At 39.4% G+C, this 20,961-nt stretch overlaps 1 protein-coding gene across 10 annotated transcripts in view; it reads left to right on the top strand.

Annotated features, from left to right (window-relative positions):
• Positions 1 to 20,961, top strand: part of AGTPBP1 (ATP/GTP binding carboxypeptidase 1) — a 73,232-nt gene that overhangs the window by 26,292 nt on the left and 25,979 nt on the right. For 8 of the 10 annotated variants that reach the window (XM_082335937.1, XM_082335939.1, XM_082335934.1 and 5 more), the window contains exons 13-24: positions 1,470 to 1,567; positions 2,589 to 2,705; positions 3,332 to 4,041; positions 11,396 to 11,479; positions 11,757 to 11,843; positions 11,932 to 12,080; positions 13,626 to 13,713; positions 14,379 to 14,523; positions 16,935 to 17,088; positions 17,846 to 18,026; positions 19,489 to 19,618; positions 19,986 to 20,117. In XM_082335937.1, the coding sequence (XP_082192063.1) occupies positions 1,470 to 1,567; positions 2,589 to 2,705; positions 3,332 to 4,041; positions 11,396 to 11,479; positions 11,757 to 11,843; positions 11,932 to 12,080; positions 13,626 to 13,713; positions 14,379 to 14,523; positions 16,935 to 17,088; positions 17,846 to 18,026; positions 19,489 to 19,618; positions 19,986 to 20,117 (2,075 nt within the window). The remainder of the gene's footprint in view (positions 1 to 1,469; positions 1,568 to 2,588; positions 2,706 to 3,331; positions 4,042 to 11,395; positions 11,480 to 11,756; positions 11,844 to 11,931; positions 12,081 to 13,625; positions 13,714 to 14,378; positions 14,524 to 16,934; positions 17,089 to 17,845; positions 18,027 to 19,488; positions 19,619 to 19,985; positions 20,118 to 20,961) is intronic. The other 2 variants (XM_082335940.1, XM_082335935.1) reach the window with 2 other exon arrangements.

The following is a 20,961-nucleotide window of genomic DNA, read 5'->3' as shown; positions in this document are numbered from 1 at the left end:
AGAAAATACATTTAGAAGTGTGTTCCAAAATCCACAGAAATTAAACCTCTGCTTAATACAGTATTTTTGGTACTCCATAATACCTATTTAGAAACTTCCTATTCTGTTGAAGTAGACTACTGTAGTTTTTTTAATAGGTTTGTTATCTGTTAAAAAAAGAAGTGAAAACCTGAAGGAAATAGGATACATAGGATTTTCTTTTTAAGGAGAACCTTCTGTATTAAAAGATACATAGAATGTTGGGGTGGGTGTTGGAACTACAGCTCTGAGTTTATTAAAAGTATAATCTTGTATAGTAAGCATTGTAAAAGCAATACAGGTAATCATTCTGAATACACTAGAAAAACAGTATAATTTGTAAACCTCTGAGAGCCTTTTACTGACAATCAGCAAATTTCCTGTATGTAAAACAATCTTTCAGAAAACATAAAAAAACCCCCAAGCACTCAAACTGCATGAGATTTCTAGAAAAAGATCAGATTTGCCACTAGTAAGCAGAACATCTGCCAGAATAACCAGTTAATGCCCACTTCCATATATTGGGGAGTTAGCCCAATTCTCGTTAGTCATGTGTAAACAATTAGTTTCCTTTCCCTTGTTTTTCTTTGTTAAAAAAAGAGGAAGTCCTAGAGACCCTTCAATGTACTGGGTCTCTAACTCAAACAGAAATTAGTCATTATTGTCCAAATAGTTCCACATGTCTAAAAAATAACATCTTGCTGTATGTTTTAGGGATAAAATTTAGTTCTCAATCTGCATATTCTAAGCAGCTGAAGTGACCACTTTCCTTGAGTATTTTCCTGACTGGTTGAATCTCCAGTGATGTTTCTGGCTTTTTTTTTTTTTTTTTTTTTTTAATTGTTGGGCTCCATTTAAGCAAGACAAAGAAGGTGAAGAGGGTGCTTTGTCCCACTTTTCCCTGATAATGGGTCAATACTAGCTGACATGACTTAAAGCTGCTGAGACCTCAATTTTTTTTGGGTGTGGTCATTATTACGTACTTTAGGAAAAGCTGTCAGAGCCACCTCATTGTGTGCTGACTTCAAGCGGTGCTGAGATGTTCTTGGCACATCACCATTAAAGTATTTCTAATGGCCATCTGCTGTCTTGCCGTTTTGTTTGTTTGTTTGGTTGGGGGTTTTTTTTGGTTTTTTTGTTTGTTTGTTTGTTGTTTTTTTTTGCAGGGGGGGGAGATGTTGGGTGTGTTTTGGTTTTGTTTTGCTTTGTTTAAATCAGAGATCTTCATTTTGTCTTAAAACTGGATGGAATAAATTGTGTCTGCAGTATTGTCAAACAAGCATTTTGTTTTGTAAATCTGGTAATAGTAATTAAAGTTTACTAGTTGGTTTTCACAATTTTTTCAAGTGGTAATTAAAAAAGAAAATAAAACCAGAACATGGAAATTTTTTTTGAGCATATGTATTGGATTAAATGTGTAATCTGCCTTACAAAACTTTTTTGTATCATAGTGGATGATGTAGTAGATGAAAGTGATGATAACGATGATGCTGAAACAGAATCAGAAATTGAAACTGAAAATGATGATGACAAGGACCAACTTTTTAAGGTTGGTATGAGACAAAAATAACAAGTAAAAATCAGACATAACAGTTTTTATTTTTTTTAAGTTGCTTGAATCATGTATACAGACATATGTTTTAAGTGTTAAAAGGACTTTGAGGAGGTTTTCAGGGCAACTTCTAAAATTAAAAAAGCTCCTGAAGCTTAAGGAAGGTGGGTGCTGCTTGAAGATATCAACCTTAGTTGTTCAGATTGCTTCAAGATTTTTATCAAAACCTGTTTGCTTCACGCTTGATGTGTCTGAAGTACAGTGGGACAGAACTGCAAACTCTTTTAGCAGTGTTCTGTTCCCAACTTGTATTTCTCTCAGCCCTCTCTTCGCAGCTGCGCTGCTCAGTATGTAGGAGCTGCTCTAACTTATTCCATCATTCTGGACGGGGATTGACTAGGTCAGTGTTTCAGCAAGGTAACTTCTGAAGTTTTGCCAACTGTAGAGGTAGAGATCGGACCTCTTACTGTTGTGTCACCTTGTGAAGGTCTTGTTGTGTTCCGCAGCTGCCAGTCAGGACATGAAAGGACATTTAGTGGGAACTGCCTTATTCTATGTTTTTATGTTACATCTATTCAGGAGTTAATTGAATTGTCTGTCCACGGACTAGAATGACAAATTTTATTCCAGGCTCTCATGAGCCCTGATGAAGGGAGCATCTGCCATAGCAGCAGTTACTTCTTTGTCATTGCGGTCAGATGAAATCGCCACGTTCCAGGTTGCGATAGTTGGATTATACACAGATCTCATGTAAAGTCTGATGTCTGTGCATAATACATTTGGATGGAAGCAAGAAAACTGAGATGTTTCCAATATTTCTGTTGAAATGGAAGCTTTGGCATACTAATAAAACTGAGCTGCTTAAACCTTCATGGTGAAAGGTGCAGTTCAGCTAATTTTACAATAGTGATATTCAGCTTTTAAAGCATGGCCATGTCAGAAATAAAAGGTGAATGCAACTATTTTAGAAGTTTATTAATTCTGGATGCAAGATTAATTTGCTCTGGTGCTCTTTCAGAATGATGATATTGAGACTGATATTGATAAACTGAAACCTAGACAGGAATTGGGAAGACCCATAGAAGAACTGAAAATGTATGAGCGATTTTTCCCAGAACTTTCAGAAAACTTTCAGGTAAAGTATGTGATTCCCAGTGCGTTCCTTGTCATGACGGGTTGACTCTGGAACACACTTTGACATTCTTTTTTGGGTGAATAGTTCCTCTAGCCAAAAAAATGATCCATAGTTCTAGAGCTACATATGTGACTGCTATATAGTGAGCTATTTAGCTAAATGTTATGGGTTACTTTAATCTGACTGAGAAGGGGGCTATGGGCAGATATAAAGGAAAACTGTTTTCTGATGTCTGATTATTGCACACAGCAGAAAGTAAAATAGCAAGAAAGGACAGGAGATTTCTGACAAAGGTTCATTGTATTAGGTATTTCCTTAAATGCTGTGCACCTCTTTAAAGTAGTTCATTAAAATACCTGGGGAATTGCATTGACTTGATAATTTGTTATTGATGAACTACTTGTGTATTGCTTTGACACTATGTTGTAAAAGCTGAAACTTCATTGCTATGTTTATGTAAGTTTAAAACCTAATAACTGTCATCTTTTAAATTACACTTGTTTTGGATTATTGCAAAACATACCTCAGGAACAATGAGAGTGAAAGATTTGTAATATAAATGAAACTTTAGGAACTGTTTACTTTTTTTAGATAAATGTTTGTACTAATTTTTTTTCTCTTTTAAGGAATGTGACTTAGTTTCCAAGGAACCAAAGCCTTTTATACCTGATGCAAATCTGGGTGGACCTATTGTTGTTCCTACAGCAGGAGAGGAGCACTCTGCTGAAGCAAACCAGTCAACAAAAGGAGTTGCTCTGAAGGAGAGCAATCCTTTATTGACAGAGGAATACAATAGAAGGCCAGCCTTTCTGGAACTACCAAAGAAAGATAGTATCAAAGACAGTAGTTTACATCAGCAAAATGATCAAAGAAACCTGCTTCCATCATGCCAGTGTCTAAGCCAAGAAATTGTGAAAGGCTTGGACAGAATCAGTCTGCAGAACAGTGCAAAAAATGATCAGCATTATGGTACAGGGTCTATAATAAAGAAGGAAAGCAAAACTAGCCTTACCGCACTTGCTTGTAGTAAACCTTGTGAACATGTTTCACCCTGTGGAAGTAGCCTCTTTGAAGGATCATCTGTCCAGCTGGGAAAACTCTGCTGTACTGGAGTGGATTCGGAGGAAGAGGATTCCAGATCTAGTTCATCAGGGGAACAAGTCATGCTTGAGGTTTCTGATGTATCACCAGTTCATGACTGTGATCTTTATATTGAAATGGTAAAAACCACAAAATCTATTCCTGAATATTCAGAAGTGGCCTATCCAGATTATTTTGGCCATATTCCACCCCCATTTAAGGAACCTATTCTGGAAAGGCCATATGGGGTACAGAGGTGAGTTACCATACTCCTTTTTTGTTGTTTTTGTTGCCTTGAGAAACAATCTTTAGGATGAGATTAACAGGCACATATACAATGTTTGCTTTGGCATCTAGAACTACTTTCAGTGAAAAGCAGTTTGAAGGTGAGTGAGTGGGCATTGATCGGTGCAGAGCCATAAACAAGAACACAATCTGATTCTGTAATTGCTAATTCTAATTCTGTACTTCAGTTTCTGAATACTAAGTTTAATTTATAGTCTTCCTTTCTGTCTTTGCACCATCCCCCATCTAAATTTTGTAGTTTGTTTAAAAAAAAAACCCAAACAAACCAAAAACCAAAAAACCAAAACAAACCAAAACACAAAAAAACCAAAACCAAACAAACAAAAAAACCACAAAAACCCAAACCAAAATAAAACAACCCACGAAAAACCCCAACGAACAAAACAAAAAACCTCACTGATTGTTCCCTTCAGGACTTAGCAAAGATAGGACAGTTAATAGTTTAAAGATACTTCAGCTGTTCTCTTTGCTGTGCTAACAAAGCTATCTTTCAGGAAAATGTGGTGGGGAAAAATTAGAAAATTAATACACTTAAGTGTTTGTTTTTAGTGTTTGCAGTATAACAGAATTTAGAGTTAAACAAATGCTGAGGATGTAGTTTGTGTTAGGTCCTGCAGAATGACACATGGTAAACACAGAATGAAAAATCAAACAAACAAACAAGAAACAACACCTGAACACATCCATTTATTTCTTCATTGAGAGATACTAGAAGATGATGAAGGGTGATGTGACTCAAGAATAATTTGCAGAGGTGGTGTGAAGAGCTGGCTTATGTACATAGTGGGTTACTCTAAAGACAAATGAGTGTGTTAGCAGAACATGTAATAGTAGGTATGAGGCCTTGCCACTTGGCTTAATTATTAGATTGAATGCTTTCAGCTTTATACTTAAACTTCAACCAGTTTCATGAGATTCTTCACATTTACATTTAGTTATTAAGATGATTAAGAGATTAAGTGTCTTTAGGTTGTATAATTAAAATCCTTCAGCTGTTTCACGTGTTATAAAAAAGTGATCTTTCTAGTGAAATGACCAAGTGTTGAAACACTAATGACGTAATGAATATACTGTTACTAGAAAGCACTGTTCAGTGTTGAAGGAGAAGAATCTTCCCTGTAAGTTTATTTTTTAGGTAGATTCAGCTGATTTAGAAGGGAGATAGTCTTGGGTCAGGAATCACATAAGAACTGCATTTTAAGAAAATCTTGCAAATCTACATTTATGTTTTTGCAGTACTTAATAATTCTGAATTTTCCTGAGTAAAATTGATGAAAGTCAGCTAAAATTTGTCATTCCAATGCTTATTCTTCTTAGATATAAAGCACTGTATTAACTCTAACTTTTAACCAACGAACCTACTTGCGTGGTTATACACAAAGCTGATTTCTAAACCGTGAAGGTAATTGTTGTGGTTTAACCCCAGCTGGCAACTAAGCACCACACAGACGCTTGCTCACCCTCCCTGCCACCCAGTGGAATGGGGGAGAGAATCGGGGGGGGGGGGGGAGTAAACCCCATAGATTGAGATAAAGACAGTTTAATAGGACAGCAGAGGAAGAGGAAATAATAATAATGGTAATCATGATAAAACAATATACAAAAGAAGTGATGCACAATGTAATTGCTCACCACCCGCCGACCAATGCCCAGCCCGTCCCCAAGCAGCGATCACTGCCCCCCGGCCAACTCCCCCCAGTTTATATACTGAGCATGCCGTCATACAGTATGGCATAGCCCTTTGGCCAGCCTGGGTCAGCTGTCCTGGCTGTGCCCCCTCCCAGCTTCTTGTGCACCTGGCAGAGCATGGGAAGCTGAAAAGTCCTTGAGTAGTGTAAGCACTGCTTAGCAACACCTAAAACATCAGTGTGTTATCAATGTTATTCTCATCCTAAATCCAAGCCACAGCACTATACCAGCTACTGTGAAGAAAATTAACTCTATTCCAGCTGAAACCAGGGCAGTAATTCTAGAGTATGTTTTATTTTAACTTTAAAATGTTTTATTTTTGTTGTATTTTCTATGTTGAAAGTAATTTTATTAGGTCTTGTGTGAAACAAGAATGAAATATCAGATAATAGTGCTAAACTTAAAAAATCTGGCATCACCTTTTTAAGGTACACTGTTCTAAGAATTCAGTTTTCTGCAAATGACTCAGTCTTGTTACTGCAATGTAACAAGTTTCTGAGAAGGGAACCTGTTTAAAAAGGGCTTAATCCTTTTAGGATTTGGTAGTTTATAGGAAGGTGGTGAAAATGAGTTTGGTAGGGGACATGGAGAAGCTTTTAAGTCTTCTACAAAGCTGTGTCCAAACTCTTCTGGCATTCAGTGGAATTTATGCTCTTCTTAATGTAAGCAGTTAGTTACTGCTCATCAGCTAAGTCTTCTTTAGAAAACAAATGGTTGCCTTAATCCATCCTTGTAATTTAACAACATGTTGCGGGGGGCTGAGGAGTTAGTGGGTTTTCTTTTACTAGACATATGCGGTGTGGGGTTTTTGAGGGGTTTCTTTAGTCTCGCAACATGCTAGGAGATGGATTGTTTTTGTGTTTTCCTCCATCCCGTCAGTAGCCGGGAGGCATAGGGAAAGGAACAGGAAGACCCATGTCATTGACACGTGGCTCAGAGGCTGGTGCCAGAGGTGGAATTTTGGGTTTTTCAATCATGGGGCAGTTTACATGGCACCAGGCCTGCTGGAGACAGATAAGGTTCACCTGTTGCAAAGCGGAGAAAGGATTCTGGCTCAGGAGTTAGCAGGCCTCATTGAGAGAGCTTTAAACTAGATGTGAAGGGAGAAGGGGATAAAACCAGGCTTGCTAGGGATGAACCTAGGGGTGGCATGCCTATGTTGGAGAAGAGATCAATAGCCCAGCTGAAGTGCATTTACACCAACGCACGCAGCATGGGCAATAAGCAGGAGGAGCTGGAAGCCATTGTGCAGCAGGAAAACTATGATGTGGTCGCCATCACGGAAATGTGGTGGGATGACTCACACAGCTGGAGCACTGCAATGGATGGCTACAAGCTCTTTAGAAGGGACAGGCAAGGAAGGAGAGGTGGTGGGGTAGCCTTGTACGTTAGAGAGTGTTTTGATTGTCTAGAGCTCAACAAAGGTAATGATAAGGTTGAGTGCTTATGGGTAAAGATCAGAGGGAAGGCTAATAAAGCAGATATCATGGTGGGAGTCTGTTACAGACCACCCAACCAGGATGAGGAAACAGACAAAGTATTCTACAAGCGGTTGGCTGGAGTCTCACAATCTCTAGCCCTTGTTCTCGTGGGAGGCTTCAACTTACCAGATCTCTGCTGGAAATACAACACAGCGAGAGAAAGCAGTCTCGGAGGTTCCTGGAGGGTGTGGGAGATAACTTCCCGACGCAGCTGGTAAGCGAGCCAGCCAGGGGAGGTGCCCCGCTGGACATGCTGTTTACAAACAGAGAAGGCCTGGTGGGCGATGTGGTGGTCGGAGGCTGTCTTGGGCTCAGCGACTATGAAATGATAGAGTTTTCAGTTCTTGGAGAAGTAAGGAGGGGGGTCAGCAAAACCGCTACCCTGAACTTTAGAAGGGCAGACTTTGGATTGCTTAGGAGTCTGGTGAACAGAGTCCCTTGGGAGGCAGTCCTGAAGGGCAAAGGAGTACAGGAAGGCTGGATGTTAGTCAAGAAGGAAGTCTCAAAGGCGCAGGAGCAGGCTGTCCCCATGTGCCATAAGATGAGCAAGCGGGGAGGAAGACCGTCCTGGCTGAACAGAGAGCTTTGGCTGGAACTCGGAAAAAAAAGGAGAGCCTACTGCCTTTGGAAGAAGGGGCAGGTGACTCAGGAGGCCTACAAGGATGTTGTGAGGTTATGCAGGGAGAAGACTAGAAAGGTGATGGCCCAGCTAGAACTTAAACTGGCCACTGCCTTTAAAGATAGCAAAAAATGTTTTTACAAATATATCGGTGACAAAAGGAGGGCCAGGGAGAATCTCTCTCCTTTGTTGGATGCGGAGGGAAACATTGCCATGAAGGATGAGGAGAAGGCTGAGGTGCTTAATGCCTTCTTTACCTCAGTCTTTAATAGTCAGACTGGTCATCCTCGGGGTTTTCAGGCCCCTGAGCTGGGAGATGGAGATAGGATGCAGAATGAAGCCCTGGTTGTCGAAGAGGTGGCAGTCACCGACCTGCTCCTCTACCTGGATGCTCACAAGTCCATGGGGCCAGATGGGATCCACCCGAGGATACTGAGGGAGCTGGCGGAGGAGCTGGCCATGCCACTCTCCATCATTTATCAGCAGTGCTGGTCAACTGGGGAGGTCCCAGATGACTGGACGTTAGCAAATGTGATGCCCCTCTACAAGAAGGGTTGGAAGGAGGATCCGGGGAACTACAGGCCTGTCAGCCTGACCTCGGTGCCGGGAAAGGTCAAGGAGCAGATCATCTTGAGTGCCATTACGCGGCACGTGCGGGACAACTGGGGGTCAGGCTCAGCCAGCATGGGTTTATGAAAGGGAGGTCCCACTTGACTAACCTGGTCTCTTTCTATGACAAGGTGACCCGCTTAGTGGATGAGGGGAAGGCTGTGGATGTTGTCTACTTGGACTTCAGTAAGGCCTTTGACACTGTCGCCCACAGCATCCTCCTGGAGAAGCTGGCTGCTCACGGCTTGGATAAGGGCACTCTGCGCTGGGTTAAAAACTGGCTGGACGGCCGAGCCCAGAGAGTGGTGGTGAATGGAGTCAAATCCAGTTGGCGGCCGGTCACGAGTGGTGTTCCCCAGGGCTCAGTACTGGGGCTGGTCCTGTTCAATATCTTCACTGATGATCTGGATGAGGGGATTGAGTGCACCCTCAGTAAGTTTGCAGATGACAACAAGTTGGGTGGAAGTGTCGATCTGCTGGAGGGTAGGAAGGCCCTGCAGAGGGACCTGGACAGGCTGGATCATTGGGCCGAGGCCAGCTGTATGAGGTTCAACAAGGCTTAGTGCTGGGTTCTGCACCTGGGTCACAACAACCCCATGCAACGCTACAGGCTGGGGGAGGAGTGGCTGGAGAGCTGCCTGGCGGAAAAGGACCTGGGGGTGTTGGTTGACAGCCGCCTGAACATGAGCCAGCAGTGTGCTCAGGTGGCCAAGAGGGCCAATGGCATCCTGGCCTGTATCAAGAACAGTGTGGCCAGCAGGACCAGGGAGGTGATAGTGCCCCTGTACTCGGCACTGGTGAGGCCGCACCTCGAGTCCTGTGTTCAGTTTTGGGCCCCTCACTACAAGGAGGACATTGAGGTGCTGGAGCGTGTCCAGAGAAGGGCAACAAAGTTGGTGAGGGGTCTAGAGAACAACTCTTAGGAGGAGCAGCTGAGGGAGCTGGGGTTGTTTAGTCTGGAGAAGAGGAGGCTGAGGGGAGACCTTATTGCTCTCTACAACTACCTGAAAGGAGGTTGTAGTGAGGTGGGGGTCGGTCTCTTCTCCCTAGTAACGAGTGATAGGACGAGAGGAAATGGCCTCAAGTTGCACCAGGGGAAGTTTAGGTTGGATATTAGGAAAAACTTCTTCACCGAAAGGGTGGTCAGGCACTGGAACAGGCTGCCCAGGGAAGTGGTTGAGTCTCCATTCCTGGAGGTATTTAAAGGACGGGTAGACGTGGTGCTTGAGGACATGGTTTAGTGGTGGACTTGGCAGTGACAGGTTAATGGTTGGACTCGATGATCTTAAGGGTCTTTTCCAACCTTAACGACTCTATGATTCTATGAATTTGTGCTTTGGAGTGCTTTTGCTTTTTTGTTTACGTTTAGTAACATGTAGTTTTCACCAAATATCTCACCAAACTATTATTATTTGGAAAAACATTACTGAGAATAACTGAAGTGTTTTATATTATTGTACCTTTTAGGGAAGAAGATTATATAATTCAATAATCTATAAATTTGGGTTTAAATTCCTACTTTCATCCATTCTTTAAAATTTTAGGTTGTTTTTTGCTGTACACTTTAGTAGTTTCTAATGTCTCTAGTATTTTCTAGTCATCTGACGCTTAGAAGTCATCATCAGGTAAATCAGGATATACAAAGAACTGACTTATAAACACAGAGCTCCCCACCAACAGTGTTATTTTTTTATATTTTTCCTTTAATTATCTTAAAATAGCTTCTCTTTTCTCTTGATTTTTCAGAACCTGAAAATGTCCACTACTACTTCTCCTTTTTGTGTGCATCTTGAATAGCATTTCTTATTTCCTTTTATCTACATTGGTTGTTACTATGTTATTTGAATGCCTGGTATTCATTAAGGGATTTTGTCTTGGCAAAACTCCTGTGATGATAGGAAGTGTTATGACCCTCTAGAGCTGAGGCACACTGAGATCTAAGGAGTTGTGTAAGATCAAGTGCAAGATGAAAAATCTGTAGCTCTGCCCTGATCAGATAGATTGTGGTGAAGTCAGCCTTTTTACAATTTTGTCAGTACACTAGACTTGTGTCTTGTTTTATTTTCCAGTTAGTTTTAATTTAATAAGAGGCACTAGAGTTGTGCACTTACCTTCTTTTTCTCATTTGTTAACAATATTTATTTTAATTAAGTGGAGAATTTCCAACCTGAACGTACTTGACCTCTCTGTTCCTGTATTCTTCATTGTTAATCTGCCTCCTTTTCTTCTTATTGCAGGTGCTGTGCAAGCTTTTCCACACAGCTCTGCCACTATATTTCATTCTTGAACTGCAACACATTCTTACTTTTCCAAACCAGGACCTAGATACTGCCAGTTGTGCAATGGTTTTATGATCTGGATAAGCATACACCTGACATTTGGCTGACATCACCAAATTCATTCTTATTTGTTACCTAGTCGATAAATGAACCTAGATCTCCAGAGGTGAAAAGCTAGTGCACTAACACACTCACTGCACGACCTACTCTCTAAAACTCTTTAATTTTAGTTATGGTAGGACTCATGTAAATTACTAATGTTATCAAGTGCTGTCCTGGATTAAAGCATTAACATAAGTAATGTTTGAGTAATTCCTGCTTCTATTATAAAGTATGAAATGGTGCATTTTTTTCCATAAGATAAAACCCAGTGGGCTGTGTGCATGAAAACTCAGTTCCCTCACATACAACTATTGCACTCAGTCAGCTGTGAATGCAGGTGTTTAAACTTGAGTACACTTACAGTTTGTGCACATAAGTGGGGGTGACGCTGAGGTCTCTCTGAAAATCTGTCCCACTGTCTTCATGTCAACTTTGTTAGTTTTCGTTGTTGTATGAGGTAATTCCTCTTTTGTAACTGGAAACAGTATGCAACAATCTAAATGAGAACTCTGCTCTTTGTTTTAGGACAAAAATCTCTCAAGATATTGAAAGACTGATTCATCAAAATGACATTATAGACAGAGTTGTGTATGACCTTGATAATTTGAGGTAAGTTTTTACTCTTCTGAAAACAATATTCAGAGAATACTCAGTCTGTTCTTCTTTTCTCTGTGATATGATTTGTAATATTTAAATAGGTACTATTATGACAGGCTTCAATGAAATTTTCATCTCATGTAACACTGTTTCTGCTATCCAGGCTGTATTTAGAGGAAGGTTCAAAATAATTTCTGAGTTACCAAGTGAGGGCTAAAATAAACTTAATGAGTTTGTTTTAGTTAAGCTTGTTTTATTCCTTTTGGTCCTTTTCTTTTTCTATTCATAGTTGTTCAGTGCCAGAGGAAGCAGATGTTTTGAAGTTTAATTCCAAATTTGAATCTGGAAACCTGCGCAAAGTTATTCAAATCAGAAAGTAAGATATTTCAACTCTTCTTTTCACACATAAGGCCTTTTATTTATGCTTCTTAACAAAAGATTAATTTGTTTTTGTTAATCTTTAGAAATGAGTATGATCTAATTCTGAACTCGGATATAAATAGCAATCATTATCATCAATGGTTTTACTTCGAAGTCAGTGGAATGAAAACTGGCATTGGTTACCGGTTTAACATCATCAACTGTGAAAAGTCAAACAGTCAGTTCAACTACGGTAAGATACATTCTCCATGCTTTGAGGAGAAATACATAGAGAAATACCTGTTCTAGGCAGCTCAACTGTTTCCTTCACTCCTCCCTGGGATCAGTAGTATATTCATGTTGTCAGATCAGGTTCTTTTTTAATAGTAGTAGTAGAAAACGTTTTGACAAGTTTCAGTTAAAAAGAAAAAAAAGTGTCTTAAAACACTGGCTCTCAGTTTTTAAAATGAAGTTTTGTTGTAAGTGAGACCAAAGCAGAAGAAATTTACTGGTGGCTGCAGCTAAAATTTGTCCTAAGAGCATTGTGGGGGGGATGACACCAAAGCCTGTTGATCCACACAAGTGTAAGAAGAATGACAGATGTCATCATGAATCCCTTTCTGAATAGAGGTGTATTTTCAGATGTGAAAGTAAGCAGACATTCTTAAACAGTTTTGTCTTATTGTTGGGAAGAGAGGCACATTATTTGAGAAGGAAAAGTAGGTTTCCTTTGAAATGTCCGGGCTTCATAGGTGACCCTTGCACTCTCCAGCAAGTAGTGTTTTCTGCTTGTACCTCATCCAAAAGTACTGGCTTGCTGAATATGCCTTTCTTCCATTTGTCCTGGGAGGGGGGCGGGGCAGGGAGAAGGGTGTCATTCAGCTTAAAACCATTTGTTTTGTGAGGGTTTTTTTTCCTGCTGGATTTTCTGAAATTTGTCCTTTAAGAAGGAGGAGGAGAAGCTCCCCTCTTCCCCTCCCCCAACCCAACCTCAAACTCTTGGGACAGAGTAACGTTGTATTCTTCTTTGTCATAATTGTACAATTCACATTGATAAAGTCCAATAACACCAGGTAGTGTGACCAGTAATAAGATCCTTTTAAATTATTTACTAATCTTCATCAGTTACCTTAGATCTTCATTCATATGTTGCATATACTTACATGATAGTTACTTTTGGTTTTTTAAGTACACTGACTGATTCAGTCAATGTATTTGGCTAATTATCTAACTAGTGAATAATGTTCAATTAATATGTCTTATTTTCTACTCAACTTCATATTAAGTATTCAACTTAAGTATACTCTCCAAAAAATATAAACTTTAAAGAATTACTATTTAAAAAAAAATTGTCCTGAAACATCAGTTATTTTCCAGCTATCCGGGTAAATGGATGATATCAATTTTTTGTATTCTCTTCGAAGCCTTTTTGTAATGGTGAATTGGATGGAGTGGGACCCAAGATTTCTTGTAGATTACCACTCATGCTAACCACAGCTTTCATTTAAACATTTCATTTTGGTCTTCTGTAGGTCTGATTCTTTTTTTTTTTTTTTTTCTTTAATTTGTTATTTTCTGAAAATTAGGATGTGATGAAGGGAGAGAGGGAACAATCTTTAGTCGCCTGGTTGAAAGATTGTACAATACCCAAGCATTCATGAAAATACACTCTATGGTAGTGAGTAAATGAGTATAGGTAGTTTGAAGACTTGCATATAAGCGTTCGTGTGGTCCATTACTGCTAAGATCTTGATGTTTAATGTTAAGCATTAAAGTGAGATGCATTTTTGTCTTTAAGGTATGCAGCCGCTCATGTATTCTGTTCAAGAAGCATTAAATTCTCGACCGTGTTGGACTCGTGTTGGGACAGATATTTGTTACTATAAGTAAGTATACCAATCAAACATACAGCAGATTTTAAGGAGAAATGTTTGCTTCTGAGTTTGATAATTCTATTTTAGGAGTTCTGTTGTGAACAGAGTTTTCTTCCTGAGTTACTATGGAGGGTAACAGCAGTGATCGAAATATAGAGTCTTATTTTGTTAGCACACTGCTGCTGTTTAAGCTGTTCATCTTTTATACTTTTGTCAGAAATTGCATACTGTTCCAGAGAATCTTTTAAGGGAATGTATATATATATATATATATGCTTACTTGAAATCTTAATAATGGCTTCCAGTAATACTGATCACATGGTGCTTGTGATTAGGCTCCTGTATTCTATGGTGCCATCATTGTAGAGCAGTCCTGGAACACAGGATGAGGTGGTACTGCATATCCATGTGTTACCCTTCTTGGTCGACAATTGTTTGCTTTCTTGTTTTGTTTTGTTATTTGTTTACTCACCTTTTCCCAGTGTGAATGAATGTGTATCACTGCTATAGTAAAGTATCTTTGCAGATGGTGGGAACCAGTGTATTTAACCTGGATGTACGCAGAAGAGAAATACAATCATTAAAAATCTTCCTGGCTCTTAGAATGTGTGTTCATGAATAATCAATGATACGAAAAAAATATTCTGATGTGTTTATTACCTTCATTTTACTCTTAGGAATCACTTTTCAAGAAGTTCAATTGCTGCTGGAGGTCAGAAAGGAAAATCTTATTACACAATTACATTCACAGTGACTTTCCAACATAAAGATGATGTCTGCTACTTTGCTTACCATTATCCATATACATACTCAACTTTAAAGGTGAGAAGATTATGATCTGTAATATAGATAAATATTTCTAATTTTGTCCAATGTGAAACGTAAGCATTCATGAGGGAATTCTTTTTAGTTCTTTTTATAAGAAGTTCAAAATGCTCCTTAAAATGGAGAATTTTCATAAAATATTAGTGTTTAGACTGGTGAAGAGCGTAGGTTGTTCTAAAGAACAGTCCCTGGAAAAATAAAATTGATACTTTATTGCAGGCTAAATGGGTTTTCTGGGAATCATAATTCGTAATTGACTGGAAACATGCTAATTGGATGATGTATTTGTTTGAGTCAAATGACTCATATCCTGCAGTTCTACATATACCTCTTCATAACTGACCTATTCAAGTTACCGTTTTTAAGATAAGTAGATACCTTTTTAGGATAATGTATTGGCTAAGAAGTGTTGTGAAGCTTTTAGTACTAAGCAAAACTCTTGGCTAGAATGTCTGTTGGTTGTTTCTGTCACACCGGTAAAAGCAAACTTGGGGACTCAGTGGCTAGTGTGTAACAGCATTGAATGAAGCTTTTTACTAAGCCATACTTGCTCTTGGAAGAAGTACCTGTTAAGGGATATTACAAGCAGCTGCTGCCTCCAGTAGCTCTGGGGACTGTCAGTTCCTCCTGCCCGGCTGCTGGAGCCAGCTAAGGGACAGGGGGGTCTCTTTCCCAGGCTGATGGACGTGGCTGCTGCTTTCCTGTTTGCTTGTAGGTTCAACTGCTAATGAGTGTGAGTGTGTATCCCAAAGAGACAGAGACTCACGCACACACACTTGCACATCCCCCCTCCCCAGCATGGTTGGCTACACAGACTGGCACAGACAAGGTGCTGCCTTCAACAGCACCTGTGTGTAAACACTACCAGGACTTGCTCAAAAGGTAACTGCAGGCACCAAAGTCCCCTTCTTCCTCTCCAGCTGGTAAGGACTGCTGTTCACTAGTAGAAGTACACACCTGCCCACTCTCTAGAATCACAAGCACATGCACATATGTGGACAACTGGCACGGCCCACCCATGCAATACCCCTGCCTGGATCCTGGTCTCCCTTACCCGCTGTGCAGGCCTCCAACTTGCAGGCTAGTCCAGCCTGATGCTCACTAGCTAAATGGATGCATGCACTCACACACTCGTCTCGCAGGTACTCTGCACTTGTGGTTCCCCCCAGGTGCCAGCATGGACTCTCTGCCCATCTGATACCCCTGCCTCGACCTGGGGCCTCATGCTCGCTGAACAGTCCACCTTGAAGTTTGCTAGCAAATTGCACATGCACCGCCCCCACCCTGGTGCGCACACTAGCTTCAGGGAAGATGCGTATGCTTGCCCCCCGCCCCCAGCAGCTGGTACCAGGCACATGGGCTCATAACCCGTGTTCCTACTCTAGGTGCAGGCACTGAGAGTCTCCTTTGCTTCGCTCACCCGTATCACCCCACTAGTTGGTTTTTGGGACACACACTGTTCTTGCCCCAGTGGCTGGGCACCAAGACCCTTACCCATTCCAGTAGCTGGCACTGAGACCCCCTCTTGCTTCCGTTGCTGACACCACAGACTGAAGGGTGCCTACACTGCCTACAGCTCCGGCTGCTGGCACCAAGTCCGCTCACTTTGATCCCAACAGTAGCTGGCACTTTGGACACAAAGTCTGTGGTGCCCACCGAGGTGCTCCAAAGAGGTGTGGCCTTTCCAACTACTGATGCTGAGATCCTTGCTCATGCCAGTTGCTGACCCCAAATCCACTCAAACCTGTCTTGTTAGTTGCACCTAGTCCACGCAGCACTTGCGTGCACGGGCTAGAGAGGGAGGCTACACAGAGAGATAGCTATGGGCAGACTGTAGGGATCAGGTGCATAAGTTTTGTATAGTCCCACATACCATCCTTGAATATCCCAGTCCGCATGTTCCTCTTGTTTCCTCCTTGTGCATCAGGTGGCCCTCTCCAGAGCTTTGCTGTAGATTCTTAATGGCCCATCAGTTAGAGACTGCAGACTTTGGTCTTTGCTGCTGTTTCTGTTACATCTCATCTACCAGGATTGTTTCTCTCTGTGTTTATTGCTTCTCTCTTTACTTGTTATCCCCTTTTGCACTGAAAAGGTCCCTGATCAGATAACCTTAATGAAGCAGACGTTCTTACCTTCCACATACCCTTACAGTATCATCTGGTAGAAAAGAATGTACCCTCTGTGCCTTCATTTTCCTCAAAGCAGTTGGAAAAACAGGCTCTATAAAGAGAAGTAGTCAGTCAGTCAGAGATGTAGAAAATGATATTTCATGGTCGAAATTATGATAGAAACTTGAACATTGTTTAGAACAACAAAAAGAAACATCGGTTAAATAGTACCTGTGGAATACACTGTGATATATGACTGCAAAAGATTTGAAGTATTTTTTCATTATTTTTGGGGTGAAGATGCATCTTCAGAAGCTGGAATCTATGCACAACCCTCAACAGATATATTTTCGACAAGATGTCCTTTGTGAGACCCTGGCTGGCAACAGTTGTCCTTTAGTCACTATTACAGCCATGCCAGAGTCCAATTACTATGAACATATCTGTCAGTTCAGTAAGTACGACTTTTCTTTCTCATCATCTGAAAATAACGTAAAACTAGCTCTTTATGAAAAAGTTTAGTATTAACTGTTGTGCATTGTAAAAATAGCAATGTAAAATAAGGTTAACGAATTTCATGAAGTTAAGAGGTATCGATATTCAGGATTTGCTTTGTATTTAATAGTATTTATTTGCGGTAGTCAAATAAGGATATTCATATCTGGATATATAAAAGTATATGTATTCATATATTTTTAAATCAGTTGCTAGATTTTTTTTATGTTACGTTTTGCAGACAACACTTCTTGGAAAAGAATACCTGACTTCTGAATAACTTTTTTCTCTAAATGCTCAGGTTATTCGCTTGTGAAAAAATCTTTCATAAAGCCAATATCTAAGCTACTGCAATCTGAAGTGAGCTTTAGTTATGACAGCATTCCTGGTTTGTTCCTCCAACCTGGTATTTTTCTTAGCTATTGGAAAAAAAGCCATCAAAGTCATCATATCATAATTGCCAGCTCAAACGGGTTGTGACTGTATAATTGTCTGATTGAATTTAAAGCTCCATTGTGAGAGTTCTGTAATTAGCTGTCCTTATAACAATATTCTGGCAAACTCTATCAATAATGCTGATACTCAATAGTACTCAACTCCCAAATACTATATTTTGCATTGTAATAAATGAAGCTGGCTATTGCTTCTTTTTTCAATTAACAAACTGTTACTTAGCTTGAATCATACTTTGCGACTTCTATGCATACTTCTTTTAGGGAATCGTCCTTATGTTTTCCTGTCTGCTCGTGTACATCCTGGAGAGACTAATGCAAGCTGGGTTATGAAGGGAACGCTGGAATACCTTATGAGCAATAATCCAAGTGCCCAATGTTTACGAGAATCTTACATTTTCAAAATTATTCCCATGCTTAATCCAGATGGTGTCATCAGCGGCAAGTAAGCATGAGTTTACTCACAAATATGTAACCTGTACTACTAAGTCTTTGCATCTGTTATTTTAAAAAAAAAAAATCTGAACTAATCCTGGAAACATACGAAGGCAATACTTAATATGAAAAAGAACCACTTAAAAAATTGCTAGGACTTTTCCATTTTTTGGCTTTTTAAAGGCAGATGCATTGTTCCATGAATTTCAGTTTTATAAAAAGTATTTTCAGTTGTTCATGGATGATAATCATTCCTATGTGATTTGACATAGCATTTTAATTGTCTCTCTGAACTACAGTCTTGGATAGGTGTAGAGTGTTACATGAGAGCACAGCTGCTTTTAGGAAAAGCTAAACAAGTTCATGGTTCTCATAAAAAAAAAACAGTCCTTGTATCTGAGAAAGCTTTTTACGTAATTTTTCTCCTTTTTTTTATTATTGTTTTTAGAAGGATGTTATGGAAATGGCTGTTGTCAAATTATTAAAAGGGGGAAGGTTAATAGGTGTGCAAGAGAAAGGGTAAGGTAACCTGATTTAATTAGTTATTAATGGTAATTCTTTCACTTACTACCACTTTTCTTAATAAATTTAAGGGATATTTCAGAACCTTTTGACACTGCTATGAGTAAGCATTCAGCAGTCTATATTTACTTGGTTACAGGGAATTCATATGAAATGGAAATTTTGGTATGGTGAATCTACAGTTCCTTCTTACGTAGTTGTTAGTAGAATTTTAAAAGGTTTTGTGAACAAAATAATAACAATCAAACCAATTGTGGGAGTAGAACCTGGTCTTTATATGTGTAAAAGGATGTATGTAATTAAACACTTGGAAATAAAACATTCAGAATACAAATCAAAGTTTAATACAGGGGCAATTAAGAAATCTGTCCCAGCAGACACAATCTAGAGTCAAATGTACTACAGATGACTGCAGGAACATGAATTTCTGCAAGTTTAAAAGTTCTTGCTGATAGTTGACTGAATACAGAGATGATTCTTATTTGTTTACTGGGGTTTTGGTTTGGTTTTTTTTTTTTCCTTCCTTGTTTTTCTCACAGCTACTTGTCTCCTAACAACTTCATGTTTCCAATCTTAGATTTCTGGCTGACATTAGTCTTTATATTACAGAAGTCAAGACACCAAAACTGTAAAGATACCATATATTCGAAATTACTGATTTTGAACTAGCATTTGAATAGAATTGCAAGCCTTCAGTTTCAACAGCAAATAAGCAAGATTACAATTGACTAAGAAGATACTTTAATTTATTTTTAGGTTTTCTGTAACATAACTTAAAAAACCCCAAACGCTTCTATTATTTGGCATGTTAGAAAACTGAAGTTTGTTTCTTACCATACTCCTTCCAAAGAAGCAGTGGTGACGAGGAAAACTCGAGGTGGGGGGGGAGGCTTATTTAAAAGTATGATAATACAGACTACATCATGCGTTTTTCCACCCCCCCACAATAGCCACCGTTGCTCTTTAAGTGGAGAAGATTTAAACAGACAGTGGCAAAATCCAAATCCAGATCTGCATCCCACTATTTACCATGCTAAAGGGTTACTGCAATATCTGGCTGCTATAAAACGTTTACCTTTGGTGAGTATGTGTGTGTAAGCAATTCTGAATCTTTTTAACCTTGTCTATGTAGCTAGTCTGTAAAATAAACATTTTAATATAGTCTTGTAAACTGTCTCACACTTAAATTTGATTTGGAGAACTGGTCTTCTGCAAACCTTTAGATCTAAATCTGTTTCTTTTGCCAGGGTAGAAGGTTAAACTTTCCTTAGATGAATCCTAGGTTTTTTTATCTTAATGCACAAGTTAATTATATAAGGAGTTGTGTTTCCTAATTCTTTGGAACTTTCAACAGTACAAATAAAAATTTTTATTTGTCCTTCTGTTACTTTTATAAAATTTTAATTCCATATGCCTTGGCTTTTTTTTGCCAAATGATTTATTGTAGGTCTACTGTGATTATCATGGTCACTCTCGTAAAAAGAATGTATTTATGTATGGCTGCAGCATCAAAGAAACAATGTGGCACACAAATGTTAATGCTGCCTCTTGTGACCTGATGGAAGACCCTGGTTACAGGGTAAGTTTGACATTTGTACCTTTTTCACTTGGCATGAATTTGGAATATACTTTTTAAATAACTTCCCAGTAGTATTCCATGCACATAGTGAATTTATAGCATAAGCAGACTTATTTGGAATGATCTGGTTTTAGTTCATGAGTGTACTTCAAAGTATTTTGAGAGCTTTAAGCATTGTACACTAATACAGCTAAAGATTTAATGTTAGTAGAGTGCTTTATTTTTTTGGGTCGTTGTACCAATATGTACTTTTTTGTATTCAACGTTACCATTATAGTGTATACATGGAAAATATGCTTCTGTGCATTTATAATTACTGGATGAAAAAAGAGTCATTTAAGCATGGCAAACATTCTAGCAACAAAAAAATACTGAATTGCTCTGAGAAATACTCATTTTTGTGTATAGAAATAGGCAACGTTCCTCTTATAAAGATGTGTAGTTAAGGCCTGTGTCCCTAATACATTCACATAATAAACTACACAAAAACCTTCCACTGCATTGTATAAGCTTTCAACGATTCCAAAAGATCTAAAGAATTACGTGTTACCTGTTTCTTCTGTGTAACTCCACTGCCGCCTTGTGGCAACTGAAAATCTGTGCAACCTAATGCGTCCAAACCCCGTGTTTTTTTGAGGAGATGCAGAGTTAAGCTTGAAAAGCATGTGAATGCATGTTAAAATGCTTCTTATACATCCGGGAGTGTAAATGACTATAGATGCTTTCAGATTTTTTTTCCTCAAATCTCCCTCACTTTTAAAAAAAATTCTATTGCTCCTTGATTTTCTTGTGTGATTTCCTGGATGCTGCGTCTGATGCCATTCACATCTGCTGCCCAACGCGT

The sequence above is a fragment of the Platalea leucorodia genome (assembly GCF_965183815.1).
Source record: "Platalea leucorodia genome assembly, chromosome: Z".
NCBI lineage: Eukaryota > Metazoa > Chordata > Aves > Pelecaniformes > Threskiornithidae > Platalea > Platalea leucorodia.
Note: the sequence above shows the minus strand (reverse complement) of the source record. Positions and strands in the feature narration are given on the sequence as shown.